The sequence below is a fragment of the Sander lucioperca genome, chromosome 8 (assembly GCF_008315115.2).
Source record: "Sander lucioperca isolate FBNREF2018 chromosome 8, SLUC_FBN_1.2, whole genome shotgun sequence".
NCBI lineage: Eukaryota > Metazoa > Chordata > Actinopteri > Perciformes > Percidae > Sander > Sander lucioperca.
In genome coordinates, this window is record NC_050180.1 from 38,882,450 (window position 1) to 38,906,322 (window position 23,873).

The 23,873-nt window shown below is 40.2% G+C and overlaps 2 protein-coding genes across 6 annotated transcripts in view; both read left to right on the plus strand.

Annotated features, from left to right (window-relative positions):
• Positions 1-20,839, plus strand: part of mphosph8 (M-phase phosphoprotein 8) — a 32,711-nt gene extending 11,872 nt beyond the window's left edge. For 4 of the 5 annotated variants that reach the window (XM_036003790.1, XM_031313871.2, XM_036003792.1 and 1 more), the window contains exons 8-9: positions 4,020-6,384; positions 7,699-11,783. In XM_036003790.1, the coding sequence (XP_035859683.1) occupies positions 4,020-6,384; positions 7,699-8,975 (3,642 nt within the window). In that variant the 3' untranslated portion in view covers positions 8,976-11,783. Of the gene's footprint in view, positions 1-4,019; positions 6,385-7,698; positions 11,784-13,198; positions 13,340-13,806; positions 13,894-14,167; positions 14,323-14,606; positions 14,759-14,920; positions 15,046-16,249; positions 16,334-18,724; positions 18,790-18,957 lie in introns of those variants that run through there. The other variant, XM_036003793.1, reaches the window with a different exon arrangement.
• A 2,438-nt stretch (positions 20,840-23,277) lies between these two features.
• zmym2 (zinc finger, MYM-type 2) overlaps positions 23,278-23,873 on the plus strand; it is a 44,420-nt gene continuing 43,824 nt past the window's right edge. Inside the window, exon 1 of the mRNA XM_031314415.2 lies at positions 23,278-23,282. The gene's annotated coding sequence lies outside the window, so the exon portion shown is untranslated. The remainder of the gene's footprint in view (positions 23,283-23,873) is intronic.

The window sequence follows — 23,873 nt, forward strand, 5'->3', positions numbered from 1 at the left end:
GCTTCTTGATTCAAGATTCAAAATCCTTTATTAATCCCACAATGGGGAAATTCCCACAGTTGCAGCAGCAAGGGATAAGAGGAAAAGTAGAAGACACAGATTAACACACAATAATTAAAGAGAATAAATATTAAAATAGAGCCTTCAATTCCAAGAAAAAAGCACATTTTACAAATTTTAGATCTTGCACCTTGGTTGCCGTGTGTGTGTGTGTGTGTGTGTGTGTGTGTGTGTGTGTGTGTGTGTGTGTGTGTGTGTGTGTGTGTGTGTGTGTGTGTCTGTGTGTGTGTGTGTGTGTGTCTGTGTCTGTCATGGGGTTAAATACTTGCCCGGCCAGGTCCTATGCTTTACAAATTCATGAACTGACATTAAAATGTCTCATTACACAGCTTTGTTGAATGCTCGATACAGCTGGCCAATAAGGTGGGTGGGAGGCGGCCGCGGGAGGACTTCACATGAACAGGCAAATCGGGCACAGGCACGCGATTGTTGCTCTCGTCCAAGTGTTTAACTTGTGTGTAGTAGTTTATCGGCGGCTAGAAGAGATTAATGATGAGCACCCAATCACGCGTTTTTAGTAAATATCGACCGATAATGATCGGTGTTCGATCAATCGGGGCATCCCTAATGAAAATGATATTAAAAAAAAGCGTTCTTTTCACTCTAAGTCTGGTTTGCTGTTACAGGTCATTTATGAACATCAGATGAAAAATTACAGTTTCAGAAACATTTAAAAGTTACATATAGTTTTAAATCAATATTTTGTCAAATTATTGATTTCTTTAGTAAGTAGCTGTGTAATAAGTGGGATAATGTTGAGCTTTGCATCAAGGTCCTGCATTACCCTGTTGGAGGTTTAATTCGCGATAATGACCCGCTCGCTCTATATTATATTATATTATATTATATTATATTATCATTAGGGATGTCACGAGAACCGATACTACCGACACCTTCCGGTTCTAATATGACAAAACACTGACGATGCCCATTTTTTTGAAGCACCGTTAGCGACGATGCCAATGTTAGCAGCTTCGGTGCTGCGCCTCTTCTGAAACTGATGGGGGCAGTATAGCTTCAGAGTGTTCCAGTCGATACATTCAGAAGTAGGAGGTCACGAAGAAGTGGCCGAAGTCACGACCCATCTACTTCCGGTACATACAAAGTATGAACGAGAGTCAACTCTACCCGACCTAAAAAACGGCATGTTCACTGCAAACTCACGGTCCTCTCTTCCTGATTTACAGCCCCCCATCTCTTGGCTTTAAATAACTCCCCCTTGTCGGCTACGGCCGCTGAACAGGCTACACGTTGTATTGCCTGCTCCTCCGGTAATGTTAGCCGTTAGCAGGGTTAGCATGTCGGCGTTAGCCACGGTTAGCCAGGACCAGTCTGGATCACTTTACTGGCTGTGTCTCAATTGTTTTTGCGAGTAACCAACTCGGGTACTCTAGTTATATAATTCAATGTGAGTACACGAATGTTAAAATGACATAAAATGCCCGTCTTGTAGCCGTGATAAATTAGCCTGAAGCTAATGCTTAGCTATCTGTTCAGGAGGAAATAAGCCAATTCGGCATCCTTTTGGGCTCTAAGGTGTCGCCATCTTTCAAATACATCTCCAATATTAACCCGGGGTTTGTAACGCCTCTGGTCACGCAACTGTTAGAAACACTGTTGTTGTTTTTGCACAGTACCTTTTGAAAAGATGCCTGGAAGTCTGGAATGTGTCTGGGGACACTAGTTGTTGCACTGTGACCATTAATTGCACTTTATTATGTTGTTCTATGCTCTATTGCACATGTTTTGTATGTCTTGTGACATTTTGATATTTTTCAAATATTTTAATAAAGAAGTTCATGTTTCAAGAACTTCATTTCAATTGAAAATATTTGTTTCAAGTACATGGAATCTTAGAAAATCCCTTTTTTTTTTTTTTACCGTGGTATCGAAATCGGCATCGAGAATCGTGTTATTTTACTGGTATTGGCACCGACTACTGAATTTTTGTATCGTGACACCCCTATACTTCGTTCTGTGGAAGGAGAAGCAACATTGTTTAGAATATTTGAGAAGCATTTCACATAAACAACGGTTGTCCAGCAATTGTTTTAGTCCCATGTAGAATGTCTCCACATGAGCCTTTTTTTTTAGCTGTTTTGAGCACAAACTTTAAACATCTTACGTGGTATTTGTTATGACACATAACAGATGCATGTAGACATTTGTCTGTCTCAGATACAATCATCTGCGATTTGACTGCATTCAATTTTAGACTTATGGAACCTCTTATGTCAGGAAACCCTGTAATACATGTTCAAGTTACACAGTAGTATCATTAGGAATGGAAGATACTGAACCGTAAACATGCCTGACTAAAGCTACATGATGTGGCGTAGATAATTTCATTCCATCACATTCAAAGGATCTTAATAATTAACCAATACAGCGCTGTTAGAGGAAAACATTTTTTTTCTTCAAAACTGTGCACCGTGGAATCCGTCTCTTCAAGTTCTACATCCACAGACTTAACTGTTTCACATCTACTAATGATTCAACCCCTCAAGATGTTTTTTACAACTCCAAAGCACCTTTGCGTCTGAAACAAACCCAGGTAAGAGTGTGGCCTCAAATACTTTAATTTTTCATGGAAACGAGTATATGATTCATGTTAAGCGATGTTGTAATAGTGTAAATATTTTTTGTTAATGTAGTCATTTAGTTTGATAGCAACTTTTGTTTGTATTTTATAAAGCAGGAACAATTGTGTGGTAATTGGTTGGTTTTTGAAGTTATACCTATAATGTCTTGAAAGTTAAAGGGCCATGTTGCTAACTTTCAACCTGAACTGTATTGTTCTAGAATATGTAAAAAGCTAACGAAAATCTCCACTGACATAAAATGCTCTTTGCTCTAATAACTCGTTGCTGTTAAGAGCTAAAGTTAAGATAGTTTATCATATCAACCATAACATGGTTTGAAATGGCTCTTCAATGTATGCACTTTAGTCAGTGGGACCTAATATTATGCAGTCATCATTATATATTCATCATAATGTGTACACATTAGAGACTGGTGTCATCTTTCCTTGCAGTGAACACGCCAATGGAAGAACACATGAAGTAATGGGACAAGATGAACCCTTTGAAGCAGGTACATACTGCATATGCTTTCAGACCATGTTTCATCATCATGATCATAGCACAACATGTGCAGCCAGCATGCACTAGTAAATAATATGTATTCAGGACTTTTTTTTATTTCATCATCAATTTATCAATCATTTTACAGCATAGATGACGTCTAAATAATATTACTTAAATATTTTTATGTGAATGGCTGAACACCATTGAACTGTTCCCATGTTTTGCATCTGTACCTAGTCACAAGTTTTAAAGATCTTACTGGAAAAACACAGCTATGCTAAGCCAAAACATTTTGTATATGGCATCAAAAGTAACCCAATTATGTGTTTTGATTGCAAGCCATGAATGCAGGTGTAGTATTAGTGCCTATTCTGTTTTTTCCCATGTAGCATTTCATCCTACACCCCATGACTACATATACTTGCTTAGACATTTACAATGTCAAAACGCTGCTTGATCCAATAAAGCCATTAACTGTTCTCAAATGGGTCACATGTGGTTTTTGTACTGGAGACATGAGAGGTGTCAGGGGTTTTTTGATATTGATGTTGGGCTAAAAAGTGATGTGTGGCCATCACATTGACTTCTGTTTGAATGAGCTTGGATCTTGGTGGGGCATTGCCAAGGTGCTGATGCGTTAAAAGCAATTAAAAAATGTGCAAAGAATTTTGAAAAAGGCGGTACGAAAAGGAAAGTCTTAAGGCTTATCACCACCACTTAACCAAAATTCAAACAAAACAAAATTTAGCTCTATTTTTTTCTTTCCCCTTCATTTTTTTTATTAGAATGGGTCTGTGTTTTAAGTTCACTCAATCAAATTATTCATGGGGTCTGATTTGGCAATGAGTCTTACATATGCTTGTTCTTTTACAGGCTTGTACTATTGATGAGACGAGGTCATTTGAAGGAGAGAGGCGCTTGATTGAAGAGAGAAGTTCGAGCGATGCTCTTAGGTTGACTTCTAACCTTGACAGTGCAAGAAATGAAGAGGGTACTCCAAGAGTAAAAGACAATATCCCACAAGATTTGGATTGTCCAAAAGATGGCGAAAAAATGCCAAGCTGCCTTGTAAACACTGAGCAAGTGACACTGAGGGAAAATGAAAAGGTCCAAACAGGTGGAAAGGATATAACTGAATCCAAAAACGCTGCTTGTGATTCAACTACCAAACAGGAAAGTCAAGGAAAAGAAGGTCCGAAGCAAGCAAAGGAAAACGCAATGTCAGACGACACAAATGGTGGTTTATCAAGTAAAATGAGTTTGCACTTTGATTATTCCAATCTAAACAGAAATGCAGAAGGGATGCTGACAGGGGACGATGACAAAATGGAACCAAAGGGCGTAGCTAACGAGCAAAGGTCCCATGGGGAAGCAAATGACTCAAGTGATGAGGCAGAGCATGTGATGGCAGGTCACTCAGATGGTACAGATCAAGTTCTGTCTGAGTCGGGCACAAAGGAGATTCCTAAAAGGCGCGGCAGGAAATCTGTGGACAACAAACAACCAACACGATCCAGTTCAAGGACCTGTAAGAAAGTGTTTGAAACAATACCTAGCACAGTGGGTGACGAGAGAAAAGAGACAGGAAAAAAGCACTTCTGTTTATATTGCAAAATGGCTTTTACCCAACTTGCAAAGCACTTAGAAAAGAAACATGCAGAGGAAATAGATGTTGCCCATGCAATACACTTTCCCAAAGGTTCCAAAGTTAGACAGTCTATGCTTGACCAAATTCGCAATAAAGGAGATTATGAACATAATTGCCAAGTTCTCAAAAGTGGCGAGGGGGAAATTGTGACCAAGAAACAGGTTAAAAATCCCAGCGTATCGGTTCGTGACTTTCTGCCTTGCCAGCACTGTTTTGCTTTTTATCGGAAAACTGATTTATGGAGACATGAGCGGTCATGTAAGGCCAGAAAAGGAGATCAGAAACCCTCTGACGGGACAAAAAGAAGCAGAGTCCACAGTGCTGCCTCCCGGCTGCTTCCAATGTCCGAGTTCTTAACTGGAGGCTGTGAGGAAATTATTCACATCATGCATCAAGATGACATCTCGAGGCACATCAGAAATGACCCACTTATTTGTAAATATGGCAATGCGTTGTCTGCTAAGTATGACCATGACAAGTCCCAGTTTGCTTATATTGCACAAAAGATGAGGGAACTGGGTAGATTCGTGGTGGCTGTAAATGAGATAGACAAGAGTGTGAAGTACTTGCATGAAATATGTCTACCATCCAAATTTGAATTAGCCGTTGAAGGGGCCAAAAAAGCTAGTGGTTTTGACCCCAGTTCCAGTAAGTTTAAAACCTTTTCCCTTGTCACAAAGATCGGCTACTCTTTGAAACGAGCTGCAGAAATAGCTTTTGGGGAAAGTCGCATGACAGAGGACAGTGAAACTGAAAGTGAAGTGAAAAAGTTCATACAACTTCTTGATACAAAATGGAGTGAGTGTTTTTCTCGCAAAGCTCTTGCATTATCTCTAAAGCAAGAAGTCAAGAAAGTGGAAGTAGACAAATCAACTGTGACAGAAGATTTGATAAAACTCCACAAGTTTATCACAGGGGAAGAAGAGGAAGCTAGGAAGGAGTTGAAAGAAAGTCCTAATTTGTCAACATGGAAAAAGCTCAGCGAGGCCACTCTGGCAGATGTGTGTCTGTTTAACAGAGGAAGGGTAGGAAATATTGGTAGAATGCTCTTGCAAACTTACACTTGCAAAAAGAGTAGGGGTACATTTGTGCCCTCTGCCGATCAAATAAGGAAAAGCACAAAATTGGAGCTTGACCTTGGTAGCAATTTCACCAGGTTAGAACTAGAGGGTCAGTATGGGAGGAACATGCTGGTTATGCTAACAGAAAGGATGGTTTTGTCAATCGACTTACTCATTGAAAATCGAGAACAGGCGGGTGTGTCGAAAACAAACCCATACCTGTTTGCACGGACTGAAGGTCCATCCTTCATCAGAGGATTGGATTGTTTCCGAAGGTCTGCAATGGAATGTGGAGTTAAAAACCCAGAAGCACTTTTGTCCTCATCGTTAAGAGAGCAAATTGCCAGCTGCTGGCAGCTAATGAGCCTCAGTGAAGGCGAAGTGGATCAAGTGGCCAAGCTGTTAGGAAAGAGCAACGAGGAGTGTTACAGCCTCTCAAAAAATGCATCACAGCTGGAGGAAGTGAGCAAACAACTTCTCAAGATGGATCGAACACTGCCATCAGATTCACCCAGCACTGCAAGTGATGGTGAGTACTTTTTGCTCCTTTTTATATCCTTTTGCATGAATCTGTTGTTTGATTACAAAGTGCTTTCAATGTATAGGTAACATTGGACAGAAATCGCCACTCTAAGATAGGGGTGGAACGGTACATGTATTCGTATTGAACCGAAACGGTACGGGCGTCTCGGTTCGGTCCATGAATTTACACGGCGAATACACGGTATAAAAATAAATAAAACTCGCGTGCAAATTAATTCATGTAATGTGGAACTACTGTTACATACGCGTTTCTTAGGGACACCTAATCTGTAGCCCCGCCTTAGCTCTAAAGCTCCCGAGCTCCACCTACACATCAAGTTGGTCCAGTGAGTCCACACCAGAGCCATGTCTTTCTCTATCACTCTGGTCCACACGAACCAAACTAGTCCCTTCCATATACAATCAAACACGGATGTACTGTAGCTGTATCCCTTCTCGCCTCGACCACAAATGGCTTCCAGGCCCATTTGCTTCGCTGTTGGCTCCGCTTTTAGCTCCGCCGTTGTTCGTTAGCTCCGCCGTTAGCTGTTAGCTCCACCGTCAGCTGTTAGCTCCGCCGTTAGCTTCGCTCTTTGCGGCTAGCTCCGCTGTTAGCGTGTGAAGCTAACGCCACAATTCGCCAACTGCAGCAGCGCTTGTCTCCCATATCACACTACTAGCTGATTGTCTTATTTTGTTTACAAGTTCCAGATGGAGTCTGGAGATGATGTGGGGTAGCCTACTTATTGTTTACTGTTTACATCTTACTTTATACGCTTCAGGCTGTTGCAGCTAGCTCAGGGGAGAGACTGGATGACACTAGGTGGTACAGCCTGAGACATGCACAATAAAAAAAATTGCCTTCTGCATTTTTGTTATGCTTTTCCCTCCATTGTACCGAACCGTGATGTCTGAACTGAGGTATGAACCGAACCGTGACTTCAGTGTACCGTTCCACCCCTACTCTAAGATCACTTACTTGCTTGTTCTGGAACTTTGAACGGTATCACCCAGTCTTCATCGGCAGATTCAGTTTTCTCAGTTGTCATGGAACAGTAGATGTTCAAACTTCAATTTTTCCAATCCCTTTCAGGACTTGACAAAACAGTCTCCACTCAAGGTCTATTTAGTTGTTTGTTCTGGAGCTTTAGACAATATTAAACTGTCTTGGAAACAGCAGCTGATGAAACAAATCTTGCTTTTCCCAAGATCAGGAATGAACTGTCAAGCTCTAAAGTTAACAGTATTATAATTTTATTTTGAGGGACTACTGCATTCCTATTTCTCTTATATAACCATGACACACTCTTTATCTTTTTAGGAACTGTGCAGAAGGCCACTTTAAAGAGAAGACCTTGGAATGAGAGGGAGCAGGCTGCAGTGAAGCGTTACTTGAGTGAATTTATCACTGGGCTGAAGGTTCCAGGCAAAAAGGAGTGCAATGCTTGCATAGCTGCTGAACCAGATCTTGGTGGAAGATCTTGGACGGATGTCAAAAACTATGTACACAATACTCTACAGACGATAAGAAGGAGAAATAACCAGCATACGTCTGAAGGGAATGTAAATGTGAGTCCAATGGATCCAAAAGCTGGAGTGCAAACCACAGAGAAAGATTTGGAAGACTCAAACATCGTCTGTAGTCTGACAACAGTGCATCCAGATCACCTGAGGGAAAGTTCACATTGTTGTATGACAATGGCTCCAACCAACTTCCCCCAAGAGATCACTTCAACTTATACATCCTTGTGTTCTACTGGTGCAAACATGATCCATACAGGTCAACCGTTGATTTCTACTTTCACACCATTGAATGCCACGGATACACAAGTGGTTCCTACATTTACTCCACACAACACTACAAATGCACTAATGCCTCCTCCTTACACATCAGAGAACAACATAATTATGCCATTGTCTCCGTCTTATACGCAGAATGCCACAATTATGCCACCATCTTCTGTGTATATACCCCAGGACACTACAGGTTCAACAATGATTCCTAATTTTGCCACCTTTACTGCTCCAAGCACGTCAATGGTTCCTACATTCACAAGTGCACCAATGGTCCCTGAATTCTCAGCACTAAATGACAGAAGTAGGCCTATCATTTCTTCATTCACACCTCTGAACCATTCAAGTGCACCAGCTTACCCCACAGGCCCTTCACCATGTAGGGCCCCTACAACTGCACAGGTTGTCCCAACAATCCATAGACCCAGTGTTCTTGACAGAACACCTCTTGTACAGGAAGCTATATCTGCTGCAGGAAAAGGAGTTACTCCAGCTGTCAAGCCTCAAAAGAGAAACAAGAGGTTGTGGAGTGAGGAGGAACAGGCTGCGGTGAGGCGTCAGTTTGGAGACTTCTGTAAACTGGTCAAAGTGCCAGGCAAAAAGGATTGTGATGCATGTTTAGCTGCTGAACCTGCCTTGAACACCAGAACATGGAGGGAAGTCAAATATTTTGTACATAACTCAATTCAGTCAATGAAAAGAAGAGGGCATGTTGTCGCCACAAAACAAAGTGGAGGCCAGGAACCAGAGACTCATAATAATCCAAACACAGATTGGGATGGTCCCGTTTATCTGTCCCTGTAAATATTTGTAATGGACTTCCAAAAAATAAGTGTTAAAATAAGTGATCTGTGAGATTTTAGAGATGTGCGAGGGCTGCGCTTTTAACCTCACATTATATGGGGCTTAAGAATTCAGTGGATGTTAATTGTTGTAAAATGTACTGTCAGTGAACCATGGTCTCAGTAGCCATACAGATCTTGACAATTACAGACTGCATTGCCATTCTTTTTATCACACTTTTTAAAAAGGTCCTGAAGTATTCGGAATCAAGTCCACCGGACCAAGCTATTGGCGTACTGTTGCATGAATATACACGAAATGGGTGGAACAAAGGACATTTGTATTGTAGCTCTGGCTCAGAAAAGGCTGTTAATGTTTTTATATTGTTAGATTGCATATAAACATATGTTTCACAGTCAAATATGTAACACTCTCGAAAGTACTCTAATTTAGATGTGATCATTTAGTAAATGTGAACCTCATTTTGCTAGGATTTGCAACCTGCCAGCAGTCAGCAGTGGCTGTGGCAAGTAGCCACTGTGGCACCCAAACATGCTTTCACAATTTCAAATGCAATATTCTTAAAAAAAAAATAAAAAAAATAAAAGGTGAAAGCAATGGCTGAATTGTTTGGGACTCCCCAGTCAATGTGTGACCAGGTCATTTCCCACCAGCACTGAGCAAAGGTAGCCTCAGTGACTGTACATTTCCAAACAGAGTTTTCCTCTTCATTACTTAAAAACTTACTGAGACACATATCTATCTTTCTGCCTATACTGTTTTCAGTAGCATTTTTATGAATTATGATGATCAAAAACAAATAGAAAACCTACCAGCAAATCTTTGCATCCAGTCACTCCAACATAGATGTGCATAGACTTGCTTTACATGATTCCCAAATGCCTGGCCCAAGTGTACTGTGTTCTTGCTTTAGCCAGCCACCTATATTGTAGATGGCACCTGATAGCCTGCAGCAGTGATGGCATTCCTTCCTTGCTGATGTTAGACAATTAAGAGCCCTATTTGCATAATTTGCACTCTTAATTATGAAAAACAATGTTTTCTTTGAGAATCCTGTTGATAAATGTTCATGATCTTCATTTATGTTTTTTTTTCATGTGTATCAACTAGCTGCCGAAAGGTTTGGTTGAATTTTTGTATCACTATACAGCAACTGTGTATAACATTTAAGTACTTTATCATATTTGATATGCTTTAATTTGAGGTAATTACACTGCATTGGTCTCATTTGTATCACTTTGTTTTATGCTTTTAAGATGTGGATGTTTGTGACATTAATATCCAGTTGCCAAGTTTAGATTGCCTTATTTTGATTATTTGCTCGATTGCATTTTTTTCCTTTTCATGTGATCACATCTAGCACACAGCATAGTAAGTGCAGTTTTTGTTTTTAAGAAGTAAAGTATTATTACAAAAGTTAATACAGGTGAGCTACCCAGGGGCCCACATACAGACCTTGTTTGAGGTTTTAAAAAGGATATTGAACAACATTTCAACCTACATTTATCACTAGTAGACTGTTAACAGGCTCACAGGCTTTGAAACCGTAGTCCTAGCTAAACAGGGTCGTCACATTTCGGTTTCAAAGCGTGGTCATTGTAGTGTTTATTTTACACTGGATAGTCAACAAGGTGTGTGGATCTGTTTGGTCAGGTCAGTTGGCTCTTCAGATGTCTTCATTAGGACACCTGGAAAGAATATGCAGTCTACAGTAATTTTAAAATTTTCTTTGTGATCAAAAGGAACTGAAGTTATGGTTAAGAGTTCCAGATAGCGCTGCTGCTGCTGTCATGGACAACGATTTTGTGGTATCCTTGGTTGCTGTATTGAATCTGTTTAGAATACCCAGTGTTCACCCTTTCATATCAAAGCCATTAGTGTCAGACATGAGACATCAGAAAACCCATTTTAAGGCCGCGTTCAGACAGCCTGCGTCGGCCTTCCGACTGTCCGGCAACAAACACAGGTCTTTCCATTCATTTTTAATGGAGGTCGTTGGGGTTGCCAAAGGGGGGGACACGCAAAAAAAAACGCAGCGGGCCTGCGGCAAAAAGTTGAGACCGACTCAACTTTTGAAGAAACGCAACCCAACATCACGCTGCAGTAGCCAATCATGTAAGCGGAGATCAGACTTCGAGCTATGGTTTGAGGCGGTGTGAGAATCCCGTACAGTTAACAGGAAACATCACTGCCTTTATAGCTGCCACAAGAAAGTTTAAAAAAAAAACGAAACGCAAGCACTGAAGTGCCCGGGAGTTGGGGTTAATAGTGTAATAGCTGAATGTTTCCTGCATCAACAAAGCACTCGCCATGTCTCGCTCGTCTCTTTTCTTCCTCTCTCCCCCTGTGAAATAAAGCTGCCTTACGTGAAGTCGGAAACGTCGATCTATAAACAATTTGACGGAAAGCAGTAATTGTGAACTATAAGTTCTACTTGTGCTACACTGGGGGGCTAGAGAACACAACAGGACCACACACAAATGGGCTGTTTCATTGACACCCCCCAACCCCGCGGCAAATTGCCGGATTTCTTTTTTTTTTTTTTTTGTCTGTTACATTTTGTCTGGCAAATAAATCTCTTCAATGTCTACAGTTCACACACTATCCTTGCTGTTTGATGTTGCAAAGCAACATTTCTTTTTCTCTGTAGATAACTTTCTTACATTGCTATTGTATAAGCAGCCAGTGCGTGTTACTCTTCATCCTGTTGTAATTATGTTGCCTTCAGTTAATGCTTCTTATCAAGTATTGTAAGTAAGGTATAACTTCAGCTTGTACAATAAAATGCTTATTGTATTCAAATGTGAAGATTTTGGTGTAATGAAAAATACTTTTTGTTTTTACAGGGTTTGATGTTAACGTTTTTACCTTTTTTATCTGCCTCGTCAGACTTTCAGGTATATGAAGTGCCAAAGGACACTATATTTAGTAGATTTCACAATGCAATTGTAGTATTGATTTTTAAGCCACATTCAACTAAACATATCGTTACAGTGTGACAAAATATTAGCTACAGTGAAGAGGCAGTAAGTACTCTTACATGAAACTCTGGTGACCAAGGGATCTCATTAAAAGTGATGGATTTGTAGTTCAGTAAATGCTGCCCAAACAAACCAAAATCTCCACAGCTGACCAAGTAATGGTTGAGTCAATGTTAGTATTGATATTCCATCGCAAACATTAAGTGGTCACTTTGTGCTGTAGGGCAAGATACAAATGTTAGAAAGTTGAAGTGTTTTGTCTTTGTAAAGCTATAGTTAGGGGCTGCGCAGTGTTGACAGCACTGGCACCTCACAGTGCCACAGTTGCCTGTAGACATAAATATATGTCTGAATGGTTTGTCTATATAAGTGTCTGCCGTGATAGACTGATGACATGTCCAGGGTGTAAAAGGCCTCTGGCGCCATTGTCATATGAGATTGGCTCCTGCCCTCCACAACCCTGCAAAGGATAAGCAAGTTTAGAAAAGTGGATTCATGTGAGAACAATGTCATAGATATCAGAATATAAAAAATCCCAAACTGCTTGAGGCTTTTTCTGCTGAGGGACTCATGGAAAAATATTTAAATACAGACAGAATTTTCAGGATTTTAGGAATCCATAAATTCTGTACAGAAGCTGATTGACATATACGCAAAGTCTTTCCTCATATACAATAGTAAACTATGAGGCCTTCAAACAGTGAAGTGAGTTATTACTTCACTGCATTATGCATGTTGGAATGGGAACTTTAACATCTGCAAGTGCTGAACTAAAGTCATGCTTAATAGCTTAACACAAAAATTGAGATATTGTAGCTTTTAAAAGTGTTATATTTAGTTGATGTATACAAAATAATAATGACCTTGCTTGCATCTTATCCGCCATTGTACAAGGAATGTCCTATCGCAAGAATTCAAAAACCCTTGGGGAAATGTTAGGTTTAAGATTTAGTGCTTCTCCCTTTTCAGCATACAATACGAACTGCAAATTAACAAACCACAGTAGGTCAGTGAGAAGCTGCTCATTTTACCCCCTTCTTCTGTGCAACGTAGGAAAGCTTTTTTGCACACCTCTTTTGTCAGGCAGGTGCATAGGACATGATCAAAAGTAGCAGATCAAAAGCTTAGAGAAAGTCCCGCACACTGGCCATTACGCAAGCAATAATTTATTTAGAAAAATACAACGTTTCAGTCTTAGACCTTCATCTGTGACATTGTAGCTTTGTATCTGTCTGTCCGCAGGATGTCAGCGGTATGTCCCTGAGCATGCTGGCAGCAGCGGGGGGGCAGGACGACATTCTCAGGTTGCTGATAAAGAAGGGGGTGAGGGTGAATGGACGACAGAAGAACGGCACCACAGCGCTGATGCACGCTGCTGAAAAGGTAACAGCCTCTCACCCAAGATGAGGATTTTACTGTGATGTTGTCCACTGTATTTCATTTAGAATAGATTTCTCAGACATATACCTCAGGAGTTGGGAGGAGACGCAAAAGCGAAAAGGAGAGTAAATATTGGACTTAAATTCATCAGGTGGCCAAAGACACGACTCCAAATAAATACAAACGTCTGCTCAATGTTTAAATAAGCCACGGTTTTGCTAACACCTTAGCTATAAAATCTTTAGAAGGTGATCATATGTCAGTGTTATGTACAGCTTGTTGCTCTGCCCCAAAGTATAAAACTTTACTGTTGCACCATCATTTATTTCCCAAAATAAGGTGTTTTATCTTCTCATGCACTTTTCACACATGTGTTAGTGATACACTTTTTGAAATTGGTAACATCATACCAAGTCACCACTTCTGTGTATCTTCTCACACCTTTTATTTTTATTTCCATCCTCTGTCAGAATTTCTTGACAACTGTTGCTATCCTGCTGGAGGCGGGCTCCTACGTCAACGCTCAGACGCTAAATGGGGAGACAGCACTGATGAGGGTAATGCTGCACTTCAAACACAAACAAGAAGCAAATTACCATTTAGGGAAATATGCTTATTTGCTTTCTTGCTGGGAGTTAGATGAGAAGATCAGTAACACTCTCAGTCTTCTCATCTAACTCTTTTAGTATTTCTTAAAATGTTAAACAATTCTTTTACTTTAGGAACATTTAATGAACCTTCAAGCTTCTTATCCCGAGTGATTTACAGTGGTAGGATCGGTGCATGGGACACACGTTGTGTTGGTAAATGTTTTCCTGTTCTTCACGTCAGGCTTGCAAAAGAGGGAACGCTGACGTAGTGCGCCTCCTGCTGGAGTATGGAGCTGACTGCAACATTGTGTCCAAAAACAAGACCGCGGCCATGTACTTTGCCAAGCTCGGCAACAACCTGATGGTGTGCGACCTCATCAAGGACCACATCAGCATGTGAGTGCTAACCATAGCTTCCAGCCTCCCTCAACACTGATGCTGGGGAAGGGATGGAGTCTACAGATGGATTTGAGAGACAATGTGTGTTGAGAGACAAAAATCCAAATACTTCATTGATGCCACACAGCACTTACAGACCATTAACAATAGAAGCATTTGGTTACACAGCAGTTTAAAATTGACTCCCTGCATTTTAGTGTGTGTTTGTGTTCTATCCATCCTGTATTCTCATGCATCTTGCCCATAAAGTCATTCAGACTGTTTTTCTTTCCGTCCCTCAGACTGTCCAGTGTGGCGGAGGACTGCATCCGAGCGTACTTTGAGTCTCGTCTGGTGCTGCTGGAGCCCGTCTTCCCTCTTGCCTGCCACAGGCTTTGTGAGGGACCAGACTTCTCCCTGGAGTTTGGCTTCAAGTCACAGCCACAACCAGAGGGTAAACCACAAACTTTCAATTTGGAGGTCATTTACTCTGTTAACAATTGGTTGCATTTGTAGATACACAACCTAATCAGACTCTCTAAGACTCTCTCTACCTTTTTTATCCTTCCCTTCTTTTCCTCTCCCACAATACCTCTATCCCTCCCTCCTATTCCAGGCTCGGGCATCCTTCTCTTCATCTTCCACGCCAACTTCCTGAATGAAATCACAGCCAGACTCTGCGGACCCTGCAGCGTTCACGCCGTGGTGCTCAACGACAAGTTCCAGCTGCCCATCTTCCTGGTTTGTTCCCAACAAAAACAGCAGTTCAATTACACAGCACTTAGCTAAAAAATAAAAGCAGCCAATCGAAAGTGGAAAGCATTAAAAAAAAAGTTGTACAATCCATAAGATTTTCTTTATATCAAAGCCCATATTGATACTACGCACTGTGGTTATCTTTTCTGCAGTAGCTATTTACCTTCATTGATTACATCTCTATATATGGTAGCTTTCATTTTTACTGAAGGAGTTTGCCATTCCCACACAGGATTCAAATTACTTAGACCTGCACAAGTGTTTCAACGGAAACCAGTGTTTGTATTAAAGATCGGTCTCGAGACCACATTTTGAAGAGCTCGTCTCCGAATCGGCTGCATTTTTACTCATTCTTGTCTCGTTCACTGACAAAGAGGACTTGGAATTTTATTTAGATGCCTAATACGGGAAAAAAAAAATTTAAGATTATGTTTTGGGCATTTTCAGCCTTTATTTTGATAGGACAGCTGAAGACATGAAAGGGGAGAGAGAGAGGGGGAATGACATGCAGCAAAGCGCTGCAGGTCAGAGTCGAACCTAGGCCCGCTGCGTCGAGGAGTAAACCTCTATATACGGGCGCCTACTCTACCAACAGCTATCCGGGCGCCCGGGGATATCACTAACTTGCCTGTGCATTGTCTGATGTTTGTTAAAATCATTAGTGGGATTGGATTTAAAACTTCCTGCTTTAAATGCAACAAATACCTTGTCTCATTGTAATTTGTCACCCATCCCGGCCCCCCTTCACACGCACTCCAAGAAAGGGAACGCGTGAGAAAGGAGAGGAGGCTGTGGCTGTCTGGGAGGAGATGTCAGCCAAATCTGCGCTAATAAAATGTGGCCACTTGAACCATAACAGAGTTCACCTGCAAAACCACGTCCACAAGAAAACAACGCGACGCTGACTGAGACGGTTACATAAGGCGTGTTAGTTCAAAAACAACAGAAAAAAACTACTATAATGTTTAAGAAAAGACAGAGAAAAGTGAAGACTTAAGTATTGAATAATTGTTTGATACATTCTGTACTGTTCCACATTTTATCGCGAGTGTGTCATGCAGTGTGGTCTCAACACACTCTGGTCTTGTCTACAACACTGCTGGAAACTGTGTATGCATGTACTTCAGAGTTACTGTAAGTTTTTGCTTATTTTTCCTTATTTTTTTCATTTGTGTCTTCAAACATTCAGGATAGTCACTTCATCTACTCCTTCAGTCCGGTTCCAGGCATCAACAGACTCTTCATACGTCTAGCAGAGGCACCAACAGCCAAGGTGACACAAGTGCAGTAATACAACAGACCATTTTAAACATAAAAGCCTCTGCTGCCAGTAGGGTTGGGCATCGTTTGGATTTTAACGATTCTGATTCCAATCGTGATTCTTCCTTTCGATTCCGGTTCTTATCGATTCTCGATTCCAAATTCTTTGAGGGGTGGAGTTGAAACGGGTCACATGCTTATTTCACAAATAAGAGGAAAGTTTTATTTTGATTCAATGGTGGGTTGCAGTTTTACAGGGCTTTTTCAACGTAAAATAAAGCCACACTAGAGCCGCTTACTGTGCTCCATAGCTGCAACACAGCAAGTGCCTGGCCGCTACGGAAACCAAAACTTGCGCATGTTAAATTTGGAACCCATGATCAGATTTGAAACCAAATCCTCCAAACGATTCCAAACAATTCTAATAAAGAAACGATTCCACTGGAATTGTAATTTTTGAAACGATTCCAAGTAGGAATCGGTTCTCGATGCCCAACCCTAGCTGCAAGTCAGGCCATCATACAGACTAAAGGTGGTTTTCGGGGTTGAGCATTATAGCGTTTAGCCCTTTTTAAAGGAAGAATAAATAATCATTAGTCAGCAGGTGTGTGGTCATAGTAATGTCAAGATATTAATGTACTCTAACTATGTCCTTAGACAAGTGTCCGAATGAGATAGCTACGACAGAGTAGCAGTCTTGATCATAGAGAGGCCAGGAGACGTGCCTGTAGAGTAACTGAGGACAGAGAAAGAAGCTGCGTGTGTAGCCGATTTTAGTAAAAACATTGTGTGTGTACTGTGATGTATTTAAGTGGGTTCGATGGTTTTCTCCCTGAAATGTAACTGACATGAATCCAAGCTGACCACAGCTTCATAAAGGCCCTGTTAAGACTGACAATATCGCTTCATCAACAAAAAACAGCCGCCTCTTTCATTTCAGTAAGACTACTGTATTTTGCGAAAGCGTTAAACCTGTTTCAACACTATGCAATTCAAGAATACAGCGCGTTGGCCAGACAAGTGTGTTCATTTCTTGGTAGATTTGTTCCGTTCACTTTGTAACGTGAACAATGTACTTTTACTGTTGTTACCTGTTGTGTGTGGAGAGGATTTATTTTTTCTGCTGTGGCAACTTTACAGAGTTGTATAATCCTGTTTCACAGTATTATGAACGGTGGATTACTCAAAGAAGACTTTTGTATTTCATCTTCTTTACCTGCACCTGTAGCAGAACGCCAACACAGCACCCTGCAAACATTCAATCCTGGAGGTTTGGAGAGTCTCAAACTCAAAAAAAAAAAAAAAAAAACAACATTTCTTCAGTGTTTGGCTGGAGCATCACTTGAAGGTTATATAGCTACCACAAATATGTGTGTGCCCTCTGAGTTCATGCTGTGTCTCAGACATTGTTCAGGTGCCACAGTTTTACAGCAACCTTCCAGTGATAAAGAGAGATGTGCTGAAAGAGAAAAAACTGCTGAGGGAACATCATTGTTCCAGTCTGGAATGAAATGTACTCAAAGCCTATGTGGGCTTAAAGTAATTTTTAGTATATAAAACATATCAGACAAAGAGCTCTAGTAATTGAAAAGGGAGTTTGTTTTACTCTAATTTCTACTCCTGACTGTTCAGTGATGGTGGCTCATGTTAAAGCATGAAGATGGTATTATTCTGTTTCTTCTTTCTTTCAAAAAATCCCATGAAAAGACCAAAACCAACATTGTATTAGTCCATCACTCCCTGTTTTCCAACGTATCTACTCATGACATACTGTACATCTTTAAAAACCGCTAAGAAATGAATTTTGTTTTTTTTAAAGAATTTTTCTTAACACAGCTGGATGCTGTGTTTTTTAGCAGATGTTACTCAAACAGGAGTAAAGTGCATTTGTTTGGGACTATTTTCAGTTGTGGATTAATACACATTTAGTGAGTATTTCCAGCAGCAGGACAGTGTACAGTATGTGCATTTGGGATTGACTCAAAATAAACGAGTGTGTGTGTGTGTGTCATCAGTCACCCAGTGCTGAGACATCATCATATATGTGTCACCATAATTTGTGTTTTTAATAGTTTTTGGACAACAATGGAGTTTTATGGCACAGAGGAATGGGGTACACCAGGCTTTAGATACACACACACACACACACACACACACACACACACACACAATACTTGTTAGTGGGATCATTTTAGTTTTGGTTTTGGTCTTTTCATGAGATTTGTTGACAATGAAGAATATAACCAGCTTTACTATTTAGCTCTCCAGTTTAGCTTCAAAAACAGATTCACCATTTTGTTGCCTCAGTCAGTATAAGAGGCTAATAAAGTCTACTATTGTAATGAAGCGGTTGTGGATCCTTTAACAGTGTGCTAATTGGTTCTTTTTGTTCATTTTTCCTCAGGTCAAGCTCCTAATCTGTGCATACAGAGTCCAGCTGCAATGATCACGTCAAAGGTCACGCCAAGCCCGGCCAACACAGCAAAAGACACAAAAAACAAAGCACCACACGCATACACATACTGATCAGCAGATGAAATGATCTGCCAAGCTCATTGTCTTCTAAGAGAGGAAGAGCTTGTTGGGTCCTTGTCACCGGGAAGTGAAATTAAAAGCTGGCTTCCTCTGACGTCAGTGCAAATTCTCAAATTGATGACGTCTGAGTCCTGTCCACACCACTGCTCTGCGTCGGCGTACATGTGGAGCGCAAATCAGAGGATCTCGACATTGTTGATTAAACCTCGAGCAGCCCGTCCATTCGCTGGTTAAACCATCGCCTCGCAGCTTCCAGGTGTAAGGAGGCGGTCAGAAAACTCCCTCCTCTTTCTCTGGAGTAACTTCCAAAACTGAAACCCTCCTGGGTCGTGCCTTTCTCCGAGTTCCACCTTCCGTCAGCGTGGATATGATAGATGCGTGTGTTGTTTGTAGACCTAGCTAGGTTGTACATGTGTGTGGATTGACAAAGTTTTTGGGTGCATTCAAAGAACATAAAGAGGGGAATTTACCATCACTTTTATTTCTATGTTTAGCATTTTTTCTTGGACCAAGCTAATGCTCCTGTTACTTTATTACTTATTTCAGTGTATTAACATGTGTACCGGTGTTGCACCCCAGAGGATTTTATGATGTGTTTTGGATGTTAAATCTGGCACTGCTCCTTTGACAACAATTATGTATATTCCTACACCCAAACAAGGTTTAAATTCTTCGTCATGTTTGCTTGCCAAACTAGATTATAACATCTTTCTGTTTCACAAAATCGGCGACCAGTTTGTCATCAGCAGAGTTACACACTTTAGAAAAGAGAGGTAGAAGTTCAAACTCCAACTCTCCTGGGCCACAGACACACACATCCCCCTCTGCTGGCCCAGTGTCTTCTTTAAAACACTTTTCCAAAAGTTAATACACCAGAATGAGGTGATTGAAAAGAAAGATGTTGCACATTTTAATGAATTCCATGCACTGAGTTGCTGTTTATATTTTCTGGACTGCACATATTCACATACTAATTATAAATATATACATACATATATATATATACGGTTTTAAAGCGTCATCTGATGACTGATAATGTTTTTGTTGATTTTTTTCGTGCCACTGTAGGAGTGGGTTAAGTTATTTAGTGTGTACAGTAAAAAAGCTCTGATGTTTTAAGGGCTAAAACCTTACCATCAACCGCCCTGCTAAAAAAAAGGTTAGGGGTTTTTAAGTTGAAAAGCTTGTTATTCACCTACTGATGGCTGCAGAATTCAGACATTTTTGTACAGATACTACCGAGCCTGTCCATCGCGGGCTGCCAATCAAAACTGAATGAACGCTTCTCCTCACTCTCTGACAATCTTTTAGTTCCGAATTTTGAACCCAAATGTTGTGGGAACACGCCTTGATTTTAACTGTGTGATATCGCCTATGAACATAACTCAGGACAGCAACATGTCTTTAAACAATTCTGTTGAAATGTTCTCCATTGTCTGTTTGCAGTGTTGAATGAATGGCTGTTTTTGTCAAACTCTAAATTGATGAGGCCTCTCCATGCTGCCTTAATATCCACAGTTTTCATAAGTGTTTTTTTTTTGTTGTCAAAATTAAAAGTGAAGGAGAAATAAAAAAACATTTTTTTTAAAAGAAGTTATTTTTTAGGCATTTTTAGAAAATGAGAGAAGGAGGGGAAGACCTGAAGCAAAGGGCCATGGGCTAGACTCGATCCTGGGCCACTAGGGTAAGGACTCAGCCTTGATGGTAAATGCTCAATCCAGTAAACTACTAAGGCACCCCCAGTTTTCCTATTTTTGACTGTTAAGATTATGACCAACAGCTCAACAGGACACGTCTTGACCCCAGTTAAAGCTTTAATCTGTTTTGTGATTTGTCCCGGTACAACATACAAAATGTTTAAAGAAGAACCAGATTGAGGTTGTAGCCTTGCATGAAAAGGTAATGCAGATTAAGTTTTTTGTGTGTACATTATAGTGCAAAAGCCTATTCAGAATATCTTAGAATAAACAACAGCACGTTTGCATTCACCCCGCAGGCTTAAGTTCAATTCTCCCAAGAACCCTCCCTTTAAAGGAACACGCCACCGTTTTTTGAATAGGGGTTATTCACCGTCTCCCCTAGATTTAGATCGGTGGGCAAACGCATTTTTGTATCAGTGCATGCATTGTCTTAGCGCCGCCGCTAGCTTAGCTTAGCATAGTGAATGGAATCCTTTGTTGCCGGATAGCATGCCGTGAGTAAAAGTGAGCCAACAACAAACAAACAAAAACGTATTACTTCTTGTGGCCTGTGTATTCACAAGTACAAATAGCAATGCAGATTAAGACAAGGCGATATCCTAGGCAGATATTGATTTGGAACTATATTGAGGCGAAGCACGTATAGGCGAAGCACTGCTACTTGGGCGCAGAGATATCACGCAACACCTGAAACCCACAACGTCCTTCAACATCGCTCAAAAATGGGACAGTCACTTTTTTAATAACATTTTATTTACTCTTGTTTTGGATATCAGGACAACATGACCAACATTGTCCTCTAGCGGCGTGCAGTCGTATGTCGGCAGGCAGTCTGTTTTCGGCACAACACCGGCGTGAATATTAGTTGGCTATTTTTCCTACAGTAGACATAGTGAATGAATTGTGTTGAGTTTGAGAAGTTACAGCTACAGTTACAGCAAACATGGTAATTGCCTGCATAGCAAAAGGTTGTGAGAACAAGCAAAGGACATACACGAATGTCATGTTTCACAGAATTCCATCTAATGTGATACGGAGAAATCAATGGCTAGCTGCTCTGGATATCTATACTTCAACAACTCGCGACAAAATTAATCAGTATCGAGTTTGCGAAGAGCATTTTGCACCGGAGGACTACGTTGAAAAAATGCAATATGCGACCAGAAAGACGGTACTACGTCTGAAGGATACGGCCGTCCCATCTATTTTCAAAGCACAGGCAGAACAAAGTGCACCTGTAAGTTGTCTTTTATTACTCTTCCTTGCGTGAATCTGTGTCTTTATTCAGGTGTAAGATTGAAAAAAAACCGCCACTTTTATGCCACTTTCTGAGCATATTCAGTCAGTCAGTCCACTGTAGAGCTGCCTACCTCTTGCCTAATGTCTGAGCTCAGTTTAGTTTTAACAGCTTTATGGATGCTCCAGAAATCTAACCAAACAACACCTTCTATCATACTGACACTCTGTAACAAGCCTTTAGTTTTTTAGTTTGGACTTTTAGTTTTTTACTTATTTAACTGCAATGTGGAGGCATGCATGCATAGTATGTTAAGCCCCCACCCCCGAGAATGTGGAAAAAGTTGTGATTTGTTTTGGTGTAAGTTTTTGGAGACGAGCAGGATCTGGGTAGCTCTATAGTTAAGTGACCACTGGGGTTGTGATCAGAATCAATCAGTGTGATTGGAAACTATGGGAATATTAGTGATGGCAGTGTTGGACTTTAAACAACAAAGATGTGAAACTGCTCTTGGATTTGCGAGGACTGTGGATTGTCTGAAAAAAACAAAGATGACTCATGTGCATGTTTTAGCCCTTTTATTACATATTTTACAATTACAACCCAACCATTTTGCAAATCACTCTGATGTGTTTAATAGTTTTTAATGTACTTTTCCCACTTTCCAGGCAATAATTGGTTTCCATTTTTTGCCAAATGGGACGAAAATCAACTACAGACTGTTGGAACTTGTTTGAGATGTACAGTATAAACCATCACAGTGAGCATTAAATCTGCCATTCATTTTTTTGATTTTTATTATCATTATAGCAGACTTTTCAAATCAATCTGGACTTTAAACTGTTTAGTCTGCCTCCATAATGATGCTCAAGTTTCAAGAGTCTGGTAATTGGTTTTAACAATGCATAGAAATGAATAGAAGTCAGAAGGAAAATTGAATAAAGACATCTGAAACTTCTAAGCATTCATTCAGAAGTCGTCAGTAGCAAGGAACAATATGTAGGATTTGTAGTTAAGACAAAGGTTGTAAAACAGTGGTATGGTCCTTTTTAAGAGAAATGTGAACAAGCTGGTTTATGACGTATGAAGAAGTAGAGACCAACAGTTTGTCTTGATTCTCTGTGTTTGCTGATAGTTTTAACATTCGTGGTTTGCTAACTACTTTGCCAATTCCCTTCCCTCCTAAAGATTCTCCTATCTCGCCTCTAGAATACCCACCTTTTACTTATACAAATATTTGGCTCTGAATGTTCCTGCAGGTAGACGTGCACCTACGGTATGTGTGAGAAAGCGTGGTCTCCATGTTGTTTGTATAAACTGCTGCTGCCAGTCACTGCTTTACCCTGAGGCTGTGACTCTGTCCTAAATAAAAAATGTGTACATATATTAAAACGCTGGTTTCTCTGCCTGTATTTTTTTATCATGTGGCAAATCTTTAATCCAGGTGCTCAAAACATGTAGAAAAAGAAGTGTGCCTCAAACAGAGGACAGTGTTCATCATCACGTGTTGATATCACAACATACCATAACAGGTGCATCACTGTAAACATAGTAGTAATAATAATAATAATAATAATAATAATACATTTTATTTTTTATAGCGCTTTTCTAGACACTCAGTAAGAGAAAATAAAACATATAAAACAAGCACTGCAATAGTCAAGAAACAAATAAAATAGAAAGATTTGCAATACAAATCTAAAATGGTTAGAATATAGCTGTTTTTAAAATGAAAGAGCTGTACCGTTTTGTGCAGGAATGTACAAGATAATTTCTAAAGAATGCACACAAGTTAAAAAATCATGGAGTTTGGTGTAGTCACCACTTTTTTTTTGCAAGACAGAAAATATGTCTTAGAAGGTATTTTTATTTATTTATTTTTTTACTCTTATGCACATTGTTCCTTTTTCTTCTATTCTTGTTCTCTTGACCATGAACTTATCTCTTGATTACAAGTAAACGTTCTGTGATCCTGGTAAAAGCTGTCAAAACAACTTTTACAGCCAAGCCCTAATTATTTCACAATAACAATAAAAACAGCTAGGTACATCAGATTAAAAAAAGAAAATCCAACATAAATA